Source organism: Saccostrea cucullata, unplaced genomic scaffold (assembly GCF_032062105.1).
Source record: "Saccostrea cucullata isolate Sc308-1 unplaced genomic scaffold, CSIRO_AGI_Scuc_v1 ctg319, whole genome shotgun sequence".
Lineage (NCBI taxonomy): Eukaryota > Metazoa > Mollusca > Bivalvia > Ostreida > Ostreidae > Saccostrea > Saccostrea cuccullata.
The window spans coordinates 522,652-535,000 of record NW_026920610.1 but is presented as its reverse complement, the minus strand read 5'-3'; the positions used below and the strand labels follow the sequence as shown (position 1 = coordinate 535,000).

At 34.3% G+C, this 12,349-nt stretch overlaps 1 protein-coding gene across 1 annotated transcript in view; it reads left to right on the top strand.

Moving 5' to 3' along the window:
• The window catches only part of LOC134253964 (condensin complex subunit 1-like), a 23,903-nt gene extending 11,937 nt beyond the window's left edge, over nucleotides 1–11,966 (top strand). Inside the window, exons 19-31 of the mRNA XM_062736545.1 lie at nucleotides 1,567–1,784; nucleotides 1,872–2,036; nucleotides 2,271–2,602; nucleotides 2,764–2,878; nucleotides 3,403–3,526; nucleotides 3,663–3,818; nucleotides 4,228–4,405; nucleotides 4,672–4,766; nucleotides 8,350–8,430; nucleotides 8,625–8,808; nucleotides 9,262–9,427; nucleotides 9,569–9,760; nucleotides 11,680–11,966. Of these exons, the coding sequence (XP_062592529.1) occupies nucleotides 1,567–1,784; nucleotides 1,872–2,036; nucleotides 2,271–2,602; nucleotides 2,764–2,878; nucleotides 3,403–3,526; nucleotides 3,663–3,818; nucleotides 4,228–4,405; nucleotides 4,672–4,766; nucleotides 8,350–8,430; nucleotides 8,625–8,808; nucleotides 9,262–9,427; nucleotides 9,569–9,760; nucleotides 11,680–11,816 (2,143 nt within the window). The 3' untranslated portion in view covers nucleotides 11,817–11,966. The remainder of the gene's footprint in view (nucleotides 1–1,566; nucleotides 1,785–1,871; nucleotides 2,037–2,270; nucleotides 2,603–2,763; nucleotides 2,879–3,402; nucleotides 3,527–3,662; nucleotides 3,819–4,227; nucleotides 4,406–4,671; nucleotides 4,767–8,349; nucleotides 8,431–8,624; nucleotides 8,809–9,261; nucleotides 9,428–9,568; nucleotides 9,761–11,679) is intronic.
• The last annotated feature ends 383 nt before the right edge of the window (nucleotides 11,967–12,349 follow it).

The following is a 12,349-nucleotide window of genomic DNA, read 5'->3' as shown; positions in this document are numbered from 1 at the left end:
GTCCACAAATTTTCTGTTTTTTTCTAATAACTATTTTTAAGGTTGCCCAATCAGGTTCAAATTTGGTATGGTAGTTCAGTAGGCAGAAATACATATTTTGATGCTAAGTTTGGTTCTCTACATCTTCTGGTTTGGAGCTGGGGTGGTGGGGTAGATTCCTTAACTATGCATAAGAATGAATGGGCAAAGAGAGATAACTGCTGAGAATGTTACTTTTGTAAACTGGGAAGGCTGTGCAATTTGTCCTTTGGGATTAATTAACCTTCCACATGAAGGAAATCCTTAGCACTATCTTTATCTGTCACATTGAGATTGATTACTGTACCGCCTCTGTCTGCAAATGAACTTTGTTTTGAAGTTAAGGTCAATTTTGAATGATGTGTACATTCTTTGAAATATGGATTTAAAATAATGTTCATACTTTATTTTGGTTAAAATACTGTACACAACGATTTATGATCATTTTATTGAATTCTAAAATCAAGATATATATTAAGATATCCTTTTTTATTATTACTATTTTATTTTTTTTAATAGTAATAATAATAATCAGATAATAACCCCATTCTGTCAGTGCTGAAAAAGAGTTTTTATTGTAAATTTAGAAGAATAGGACAAGAGAGCAGTACAATTAATCCCCTGGGATTAATTATCTTGCTTGCTGCAGAAAATTTAGAGGCTTATCTTTATCTGTCACATAAAGATTAATGAACACCTTTGTCTGCAACTGATGTTTGTTTTGAAGTTGAGGTCAACCCTGGGTGATATTTGCATTCACTGAAGGCTTGCATTTTATAAAACACCAGCTTAAATCTTTTTTGAATACACATTAAATTTAGGTTTTTTTTATAAGACATGAGGTTTTCCCTGTTTTATGTTCATACAAGGTTACTATTTACAGGTTTTTGGACATTCAGGAATTATCTTGAAATTTTAAAAATACAGTTGTTACTTATAATCTTCATATATTAAAAAAAATGTAATCAAGTAAAACTCTCATTCAATGAGCTGCACCCTTATATTTCTACCCCTCAGCGGGGCCCTTGCTGACTGGTCAGTTTTCTAGTCTTGTTCAGTGATTGCACACTTTCAAGTGTCATTCTTTGTTCAGAAATATTTAGAAAGAAAAAGGCCTTTTTTTCACATTATATACACTCAAATCCTGCTATCTCAAACTCAGTGGGACGGAGGATCAACTTTGAGATATCTGATGATTTGAGATATTGAGGGTAAAATACTGAAAGAATAAGTGGTTTGGACTTCAACATATATCCATGACATTTGAAATATCGGTGTTTGAGATACCAAAGTTCAACTGAAATTTTTGTAATTTGAATGCATAAGATTTGCATATACAGTAGTTGTAAAGTACATGTTTATGGTAACTTTGTTTTAATAGCTACACCATAAAATGTTTTGCGGATTTACTGATCTAGAGTAGAAAGACAATAATACACATACTGTACATTAAAGATGTGGATACATTTAACATCGTCATTCCTTTTACAGGCTTTACAGGAAATATTCTGTGCTTACTTACACCATCTACTTTGATTGTTATTTTAGGGCAGATATGGGTGTGGTTAAAAGTAACATAGATGTACTGGTAAAGGAGGGTCTAGGAGAAAGAGCCGACTCTGACTTTATTTTGGCACGAGACACCTGTCTGGCTTTGCTGAAGCTGGGGCCACCCAAAAAGGTGCAGGGACAGTTACAGGCAGAGCCATTCCGGTTCCCCCAAAATCATGAGATGTTCAACCGGATACAAACACTACTCATCAATGGTAATAGGTTTAACCACTATGTTTTGTTATGAAAATCTTTTATTCCTGATTTGATTATGAAAACCTTTTTTTTTTGTTTGTCTGCAGGGGTACAGCAGTTGGACAACCCATACTGGATTCCATTTGCAGAGCAGGCCATCAATGTTATATATAAACTGGCCGAGCATCCAGATATTATTTGTGGTGACATCATCAAAGCTCTGGCAAAGGAAGTCATCAAAGCAGAGAAACAGAATCAGACTCTTAGTCAAGGTAAAACTATTAACACAGGGCAAGGCTTTACATCTCTTAGGTAAACATACTTAGGACTTGACCAAGGTTAAAAGATTTAAACTCAATTTTCTTTTCTTAAAAGTAGGCACTTGTTATGTGTGTGTTTGTTAATAGAAATTTCTTGTATGTTATTCAATTCACATTACTGGTAGATTCATGTGCTTTACAATTCATAATCGGTACCTTGAATAACAAGCTATTATTTCTTTACAGCTAATCTGATGGAAGAAGATGAACCAGTGGAAAGTCCACCTGAAAAAGAACCAGACAGCCAAGGGAGTGAAGCCGGTAGTCAGCCCAGCAGCCAGGGGAGTGAAGCCAGTAGTCAGCCCAGCAGCCAGGGGAGTGGTCCCCCATGTAGCCCACCCAGCTCCTCAGCCACGGTCATTCTGACTCGTCTGATCTCAGTGGCAGGTCATGTGGCCTTCAGACAGATGGTGCATTTGGATACCTATGTGTTTGGAGAGTTAAAACGACGTAGGGCAATCCAAGAACAGAAGAAAGACGTGAAAACACCAAAGGCTGACAGACGAGGAAGCAAAGTGGTAATGAGATGTTCTATAAATTAAAATAGAAAGATTTTTAAAAAAAAAAGAAAAAAAAGAGTAAAATCCATATAAATATTATTTTATAGTTTCAAAAATTGATATCTAAAAAAAATAATATTAGTGAGTTTTTGTATTTGTGTATTTTCCTGAATTTCCAGGACAAGACAACAGCGTCAGAGGCCATTGAAGATGAGCTTGGTCTGGCAGGAGCAGCTGAAGAAGATGCTGATGCAGAGTATATCCGTAAAGTGTGTGATGTGGAAATTGTCTCAGGTAATTTATTATCCGTAAAGTGTGTGATGTGGAAATTGTCTCAGGTAATTTATTATCCGTAAAGTGTGTGATGTGGAAATTGTCTCAGGTAATTTATTATCCGTAAAGTGTGTGATGTGGAAATTGTCTCAGGTACTTTATTATCCGTAAAGTGTGTGAAGTGGAAATTGTCTCAGGTAATTTATTATCCGTAAAGTGTGTGATGTGGAAATCGTCTCAGGTAATTTATAATACACAAGGTGTGTGATGTGGAAATTGTCTCGGGTAATATACCTACATGTAATTTATCAGGTGAAAAGGTATTCTTCATTTTCAAAAATGAACAGAAGGATGAGGCATTATAGCAATGAGACAAATTTGGAACTTCTTGTACTTGTGTATGTGTGTATCTATTTTTAAACATGACAGAAATGCTTGCATTACTAGCAAAATGTAAAAAGATGTTTGTATTTTCTGTCTAGGAGACTCTCTGTTGGGCTGTATCGGTCCCCTCCTGTATAAACATTTATTTATTTTCTGTCTAGGAGACTCTCTGTTGGGCTGTATTGGTCCCCTCCTGGTTACTGTGTGTACCAATCAGACCAGATACTCGGACCCTAACCTCAGGACTGCCGCCACTCTGTCTCTAGCCAAGTTCATGCTTGTCAGGTATATACACCTTAAAACACAACAAGAAAGATGTTTCAAATTACTTATAGCTCAATAAAATTTTAGTAGAAATACAAAATTGGATCAACTTTTTCCATTAAAAATGGCTTTAAGTATAAATAATTCTTGCTTGCAGTTCTGACTTCTGTGAGAGTAACCTCCAGTTGTTATTTACGGTGTTGGAGAAATCCCCCTACCCCACAATCCGTGCTAACACTATCATTGCTCTGGGAGATCTGACTGTACGATTCCCCAACCTCATAGAGCCATGGACTCCACATATGTATGCCAGGTAAGAATTATTTCTAACTTTAGTTTCTTTGGTCATATGTGTTTTTCCGCAAAATTACATTTTAGTAGCTTTTCTTTAAAGCTTCAGATCTGGTTTACTTAGTGTGAGGTACATGTAATTTGATGCAAAGTATTAAACAAAGCATTAAATTCTATGCATGAACACTTCAGATTAAATGATTAATGTGCAGTTACTTATTCGGGTACGTGAACATTTAATTGTTGAAATTGATTTATTATCTAAACATCATTTTAAAAGTTGTTATATACCTCAGGGACTGTTCATATAATATGTGAGATTCTGTTCAAACTCAATGTGTTATTTCATTCACAGGAGGTATTGTTTTGCCATAAATAATCATTTGTTTGAGGAGATAAAGTAAGATTGTAATTATTGAGTAATGTTTCAGATTACGAGATGAATCTCAGACCGTCAGGAAGAACACTCTACAGGTACTGACCCACCTGATCCTGAATGACATGGTCAAGGTCAAAGGTCAGATCAGTGAAGTAGCCACGTGTGTAGTGGACCATGACGAGAGAATCTCCAGTCTGGCCAAACTGTTCTTCCATGAGCTCTCACATAAGGTTAGAAGTCATTGAAATGGATTCAAGGATTTATTTAAGATTGAAATTATATCATATGCAATGTAACATTGTTTATGAATATCTAGAAACTGTCATAGACTACTTGGTTATAAACTCTAAGGAAGTTAAGGTGATGCATGTAAACTGAATTTTATGACAGATTAGGTCCATTACAATATCAATTCCTGTGCTGATTGAAAGTAAAAGAGAAATAAAAGAAAGAAAAAGACTGTTGAGAAATCATGTATTGATTTTCCATTATACAGGGGAATGCTATCTACAATATCATGCCTGATGTAATCAGTCGTCTGTCTGACCCAGATGTTGGAGTGGATGAGGAAAACTTCAGAATCATCATGAAGTAAGTACACCATCTCTCTCAGGATTATTGTACTTATTTTGTAATATTGTTAACTTTCCTTTACCTGTTTGTCTATTTTCTGGGAATTTGTTGTGAAATACCTTGATGTACAGATCTTCAGCATTTGAAAGGACTCTTGATTTTTGAATTTAGGCCATACCAATTTCTAATATAGTTCAACGGATTCGCCGCCTCTATTTTCAACAAATCCAAATTATAATATTATAAAAATAAAATTCGCGCGCGCATCCAAAAATATCCGAATACAATTTTTTTTTTCTCGACTATTTACACAAAACGCATAAAAGACTTGGAAATTTATTTGACAGAAGCGCGGGATTTAGTTAGTTTGTTTGTATTTTGAAGCAGTCTGTGAAATTTTGCAAGATGCCCGTGTAACTGTTCTTATGTAACAGGGGTGAGCAATTAGCATCTCCCGACGCCCGGAAACAAAAATCGGGCTAGTTGTTTTCCGGAGGTAGCCCGTCGGGCTAAGAGAACTACACACGCAATACATAACAAGCACAATCGGTATTTTCACTTCTTTTTGTTATAATATTTAAAAATTTTCCATAAACATGCTCCTATTGTCAATGATTTAATCTTATCTGTTTTGTAGTTCTATCTGACTTATCTATTTACTTCAAAAAACGATCGTTTTTTCTAATCCGAATTTCCTCTATTCCTCCATTTATGGTAAATACATGCAGATATCTCATTAAATAATTTACAATCACCCAATCAACTGAAAGATAAGTGTTTTGTGACTCACATAACATATATTTCCAGTGTATTTAATGATTTAGGATGAAAACAAAATGAATTTGATTTTATTCTGAATGAGCTAGTGCAATGATCAGGAAAAAAAGGGAAGACAATTTATTTAAATTAATTTTAATTTTTAGCTCTACTGGTTAGAGACCAGAAGAGCTTATGCGATAGTAATGCGTCCGTCGTCCGTCCGTCTGTCTGTCTGTCTGTAAACAATTTTTCAAAATGCTACTCCTACAGTTTTGGTGAAAATAACTTGGCACACAAGTCTACACTAAGATACATAATTTTGTGCATCGGTTTTTGATTTTGAACGGTGTTGCCGTGGTTACTAAAAATAGAAATTTCTGTGAAATTCTTTCAAAATGCTACTCCTCCTACAGTTTTGGTCTGATTTCAATATAACTTGGCACAAAAGTAGTCTACACTAAGATACATAATTCTGTGCATCGGTTTTTGATTTCGATGAATGGTGTTGCCTTGGTTACTAAAAATAGAAATTTCTGTGAAATTCTTTCAAAATGCTACTCCTCCTACAATTTTGGTCCAATTTCAATATTACTTGGCACACAAGTATACTACACTAAAATACATAATTCTGTGCATCGGTTTTTGATTTCGATGAACGGTGTTGCCGTGGTTACTAAAAATAGAAATTTCTTTGAAATTCTTTCAAAATGCTACTCCTCCTAAACGGTAAGATAACTTGGCACAGAAGTAGACTACACTAAGATACATAATTCTGTGCATCGGTTTTTGATTTCGATAAACGGTGTTGCCGTGGTTACTAAAAATAGAAATTTCTGTGAAATTTTTTCAAAATGCTACTCCTCCTACAGTTTTGGTCCAATTTCATTATAACTTGGCACAAAAGTAGACTACACTAAGATACATAATTCTGTGCATCGGTTTTTGATTTCGATGAACGGTGTTGCCGTGGTTACTAAAAATAGAAATTTCTTTGAAATTCTTTCAAAATGCTACTCCTCCTACAGATTTGGAATCTTTCACAGACTTGTCTAATAGCATCAAGGCCTATTTGCAGTACCGATAACAATATGTCAGTCCCGTTTGAAAAAAATTGAGCGTAATGCAAATTTAAATAAAGGTCGGGATCGGGATGCATAGTTAAAGGTCACAAACACAGAAAAAATGGCCGTGTACGCGGCATGTTGACGATAGCCAAGTAAATTTTTTATAACAAAGTCATAAAACATGTCATTTATGTCAATGTTAAAGACTCTCTATCTCAAGAAAGGAAACTTTTTAGATTGAAGGCTATTGAAAATAATAAGGTATATTTTGGTGCTGTCATTTATATGACTTTCTCAGCGTCAAAATAAGGTACCAAGTTTATTGTCTGACAAAAGTTTGACTGGTCCGACAGAACATTCGACTTTGTCAGACCAAATGTCTGACAGTGATTAAAAAATTTTGACAAGTCTGATTTCAGTATAACTTGGCACACAAGTAGACTACACTAAGATACATAATTCTGTGCATCGGTTTTTGATTTCGATAAACGGTGTTGCCGTGGTTACTAAAAATAGAAATTTCTGTGAAATTCTTTCAAAATGCTACTCCTCCTACAGTTTTGGTCTGATTTTGATATAACTTGGCATACAAGTAGACTACACTAAGATACATAATTCTGTGCATCGGTTTTTGATTTCAATGAACAATGTTGCCATGGTTACTAAAAATAGAAACTCCTCCTGCAGTTTTGGTCTGATTTCAGTATAACTTGGCACACAAGTAGACTATACTAAGATACATAATTCTGTGCATTGGTTTTTATTTTGATGAGTGGCAAGGATCATTTTTCTATTTATTGCTGATTTAAAGTTTCCCAATTGCTACTTTTCTCTTCCTTTGTTTTAAGTATAAACCAGTAGAGCTACAGTCTCGACAGAGACTTCTGGTTTTTCATATTAACTTATGCATGATTAATATTGATAGTGAGAACTTTCAATTTTAAAAAGAATGACCCCAGTATCCTGATTTTTTTAATTTCTTCTCAGCATTAGTATTTATTTTAATTTTTGCCCCTCTGTTTGGTTTAGTAACTTTTTACTTGGGGCTAGTAACTTGAAAGCTGCCACTAGCACGTGGGAAAGTACTTGATTTTTTCTTAATTGCACACCCCTGTGTACTATAGTTAAAAACATGGGGTACAAAGTAGCTCCATGCACAGCAATAGAAACGGAATCAAAGGAGATAATTGAAGCTTTGTTTTATGAAACAATAAAGAGAACATCATCAACATATGAAAAATACAGTACACACAAGGTTAAGTAAATATTGATGATATTTGTTCAATTAGAATTAAAGAAAATTCAAAAAGCGATGCAATTGTGATTTCAAAACCTGACATGACCTTAACAATTTGCAAAAAATTAGACAGAAAATTTGTAGAAATGAAACTATGTCATAATTGTAATGTTACGAGAAACGAAAGAAAGATACGTTTTCGTTTCTTATGGATGCATCGAAAATATATTCTTGTCCAGAAAAATATAATAGAAAAAAGAGAACTACTTCGAATTTTTTGCCTTTAATATTAATTATATTCGCTCGCCTCATAATTTTGAAACCTGAAATAAAAAAATTAATATTTTTAAAATATTTTTGCTCGCTCGCTTCTCTTTTTACTTTTGAAAATCCGAAAAACTATGTTACAAATTGGTGTGGCTTTATTTTGTTTTTGAAAATTTCAGGTTTTACTGATGTAATGTAATAAAGAAAAGCAACATTTTGTTCAATTTTTTTCACAGACAGAATAGTTTTATATAACTGTTCTCCCTTATTTCAGGTACCTGTTCTCATTCATCCAGAAAGACAGACAATGTGAGAGTCTGGTGGAGAAACTCTGCCACCGCTTCAGGGCAACTAAGTAAGTTTATACATGTACATGTAATTTTAATTTTATCTGCTTATACCATGACAAGTCAAAATCTTTTTGCTAGAAATCTTCTTGCTAGAAAAGTACTTTATCACTCTATTTGAGGTATTCATATTCTGAATAAATGAGTTCGTTTTTCTTCAAATAAGTGCTGACTTTTTATATGATGTGTTTTGTTTTTACAGGACTGACAGACAATGGCGTGATTTATCCTTCTGTCTGTCTATGATGTCGTACAGTGAGAAGTCTATCCGTAAGCTCCAGGAGAACTTTGCCTGTTTTGGGGATAAGTTGGCAGAAGAGGAGGTGTACAGCTGTTTCTGTACCATTATCAGTAAATCCAGGTCATTTGCTAAACCAACAGCCAAGGTAATTTTCTTTGATGTCCTAAAAAGTCTAACTACATGGTATTCTCAGTGCTTATTGAGATGGTACATATATCTTAAGTTCTAGTAAGCATATTTCAGCCTATCAAATATGTACTGTAAATGTATTATATTTAGAGTGTACGATATTTGGCGGAAATTGATTTTGGAATAGTGTAGCACATTTCTTCATATTCTTATTTTTGTGTATACATGTACATGCAAGACATTTAGCTATGTACTTGATTTAGCAGTTGCTGTGATCCGCCAAAGCCGCTAAAAAGAATACACAGCCAAACGTAGTATGTTTACAGTACCTTCCTTTTTCAATGAATTAAAAATCATACATAATCAGTATCAGCCCATTGGAAAAAGCCCTGTAGAATGTGTATTGATGTAGATATTCAGTATTTGATGTTATGATGTAGATAATTGATTTCGATCTGGTTGTTTTCAGACCTTGATTGATGAGCTGGAGCAGCGCCTCCAGCAGTGTCACACTAAGGGCCTAGAGGAGGGCGATATTGCTGTGAAGGCCAGTCAGGCCTCCCAGGCAGCCAGCCAGGCCAAGGGCAAGTCCAAAACTAAAGGAGCTAAAACCCCTGCCAAAGGCAAAACTCCTGGTAAGGTTTAACATAAATTTGTCTCCTTTACACTCCAGTAACTCAAACAAAACTTTAAAACATTCCTTAGTTACACTTGTGGCACAAAGGTTTATCTATAGATTTGCAGTTTGAGTCAATTTGTTGTATAATGATTTACAGCTCGTGGGAAGCGAGGGGGTCGTCGGCAGATAGATAGCGACAGTGACGGAGACTTTGTGGATGGGGATGAGAACACCACACCACCGAGACGCCAGACCAAAAGGAAATCAACTCGACAGAAACCCAAAGTCTCCTTTGACTCAGATTCCGATAGTGAAATAGAATTGTTTGACCTTGATAAATCCTCCCAAGGTCAGTGAGTATCTATTATTAGAATTATTCTCCAGTCTTCATTTTGATTTTTGTGCTGGATTGTTTGACTTGGCTTGAAATGTTTTGTGCTTTTTGTGTTATTTTTTTTATTTTTTTCATTTAAATTGCTGATTGTGACCATTTTCTTCTGATTTGAAATAATCACTAAAGGAAAGGCCACTTCTTTTGGGCATTGTAAAATATGGACAAATGCATTGCCATGCTACATGATAATCAAATGCTTCCTGGTTTCTGTAAGAGCAAACTGGCCTTCATTGTTGAAATGCCAAACCTGCTGAAATTATAGGAATCCATAGAAATGTTTGATGTTTTAATTCATATTGTAAGGAAATAAGTTATAAAATTTACAAGACCACACCAAATTTTACACACATTTACAGTTGAGTTTCAACCCTGTTATAATTTACACCAAAAGTGCCAGTCGGACAATAATATATATACACATGGAATGTATATTTATGCTTTACATGTAATAATACATAAATGTTTATGTTTTTATTGCTTAATTTTTTTGTAACAAGCAGATTGTTATATACTTATGTAAATGAATATTTATTCTTTACATGTATTCATGCTTTTAAATGTTTAATTTTTCTATTGCAAGCAGAATGTTTGTAAATGCAATGCATATAAGGTAAACCTTGGGTGTTGTGTATGCTTTCTTGTTTCTTATTCTTGTACATGTATATGACATGTTATTGTTTTGTCTGTTATGAGATGATTTCTACATGAATTAACAAACTGCTTGTTTACTAGGACTTTTGTAGACCTTAGTAGAATATAGCTTGTTTTGCACATGTATTTATTTGGTCATATTTGAACAAATACATTTTTTTAAAACTCCAAAACTAACATGATGTACATTTGACATATATGATGTCTTATATGTCACACAGTGTAGTACTACATTTTCATTTACTAATGATTAAGTGTTTTTTTTTTAAACTAATAATTTGAGAAATATGTGTCAAACAAGACTGCCATCTGAGCATGACATACTTGTTTTGGGTTAACACATTTATCATAATATCCTTTATATATTTTTTTTGAAATACATGATATTGATCCCTATTTTAAAAAAAAGATATTTGGTCTGGACTAAATAATTAAGTCTAATTTTCCTCACCTTATCAGTTGATTTTGTCCAATAGGCCAGGTCAAGAGTCTTAACAGATCTGACCTGGGGCCATAAGACGAGCTCACTTTTGATCTCAGTCTCACTTTCTCCAAAGAAATTTAAAACCTATTTTTTTACACAAAGTCGCATGCTTCTGGCATTTTCTATTTCAAAGTTGTGGAACCTGCAATATTCTATGACCTGCCATGTCATCTAAATTGAGGTCATAAGGTTTTATTTTATTAAATACATTTGTGTGAATCTCTGAAGATCACACAATTCCCCCCCCCCCCCCCCCCCCAAAAAAAAAAAACCCAAACATGGCAGATTTTCCTGTTAAATGTGTATAATACTTTATATTAAGAACTGGTGATCCAGTTTTATTCCACTTCTAAAGATATTTTCAAGTGTCAAAAATTGTAATTGTGTTGTTTATTAACACCCTCAGTGTTTAAGTCTTTCAAATTTTAAACAGTGTCTTTAGAGGTACTCATTCAAGTGTATCAGTCTTGTGTGCTGGACATTGCATATCCCCAAGACACAATGTCTGTGCCCACCATTCATGCATGTGCCCAGTAAAAAAATACTAAAAAGCATGGATAACATTAAGAATTTTTTATTGTAAAAATATATGTATTAGATCAATTTGAAGGCATTAAATTAAAATTAAAAACTGTGACTTCTTGAAATAATATTAAATAAAGAATTTTGTGATGCATGTATCTTACGGTATTGACCTTGGAGTTTGTTATTGAATTCTTTGAATTTCTATTTTTATCAGGGACCCAGGGAACGACAACGGGTGACGGCGAGGAATCTGACGACTCGGAAATCATACCCACAAAACGGACAGGGAGGCGTGTCCTTAACTCCCCACGGCGGGTCGTGCCTCTCCAGGACCTTAATGGGGACGTGTGACAGGGAGGAGACCCCGCCCACCTGATGATTATTGACCAACCAAAAGAGAGGAAAATAGCTACCTCTAACATTATCTCATTCTTACTAAGATATCAGTCATTTTTATCACAATAACTTAATACATGTATTAATAAACATGGTTTAAATATATCTGATTTTCAGTTATGTTTCTGTACAAGTTTATTTTGATTTTGGTTTTGGACAAAAATTATACAGGTTTGTTGTTTTGTAAAAGCAAACTGTGTCGTGTTATTGAAAATAAAAACAAAGTTTTACACAGTGGAGCATAAAGTACAAACTGTATACAGGGAAAATTTTCACCTTAAGTTTTTTTTTTTGACCAAGACAAAAGTGGGCAAATTTAAAATGGGTTGAATTCAACAGATATGCAACTGGATGAACTAAAAACGGTGCAGAATTGTTTTCAAGAGTGAAGGGTGAAAATAACCCTGCATATACGGTATATATGTTCAAACTTTAGATTTAAACTTTTAATGTAACATATACATGTACTTTGATATGTTCAGCAGTGA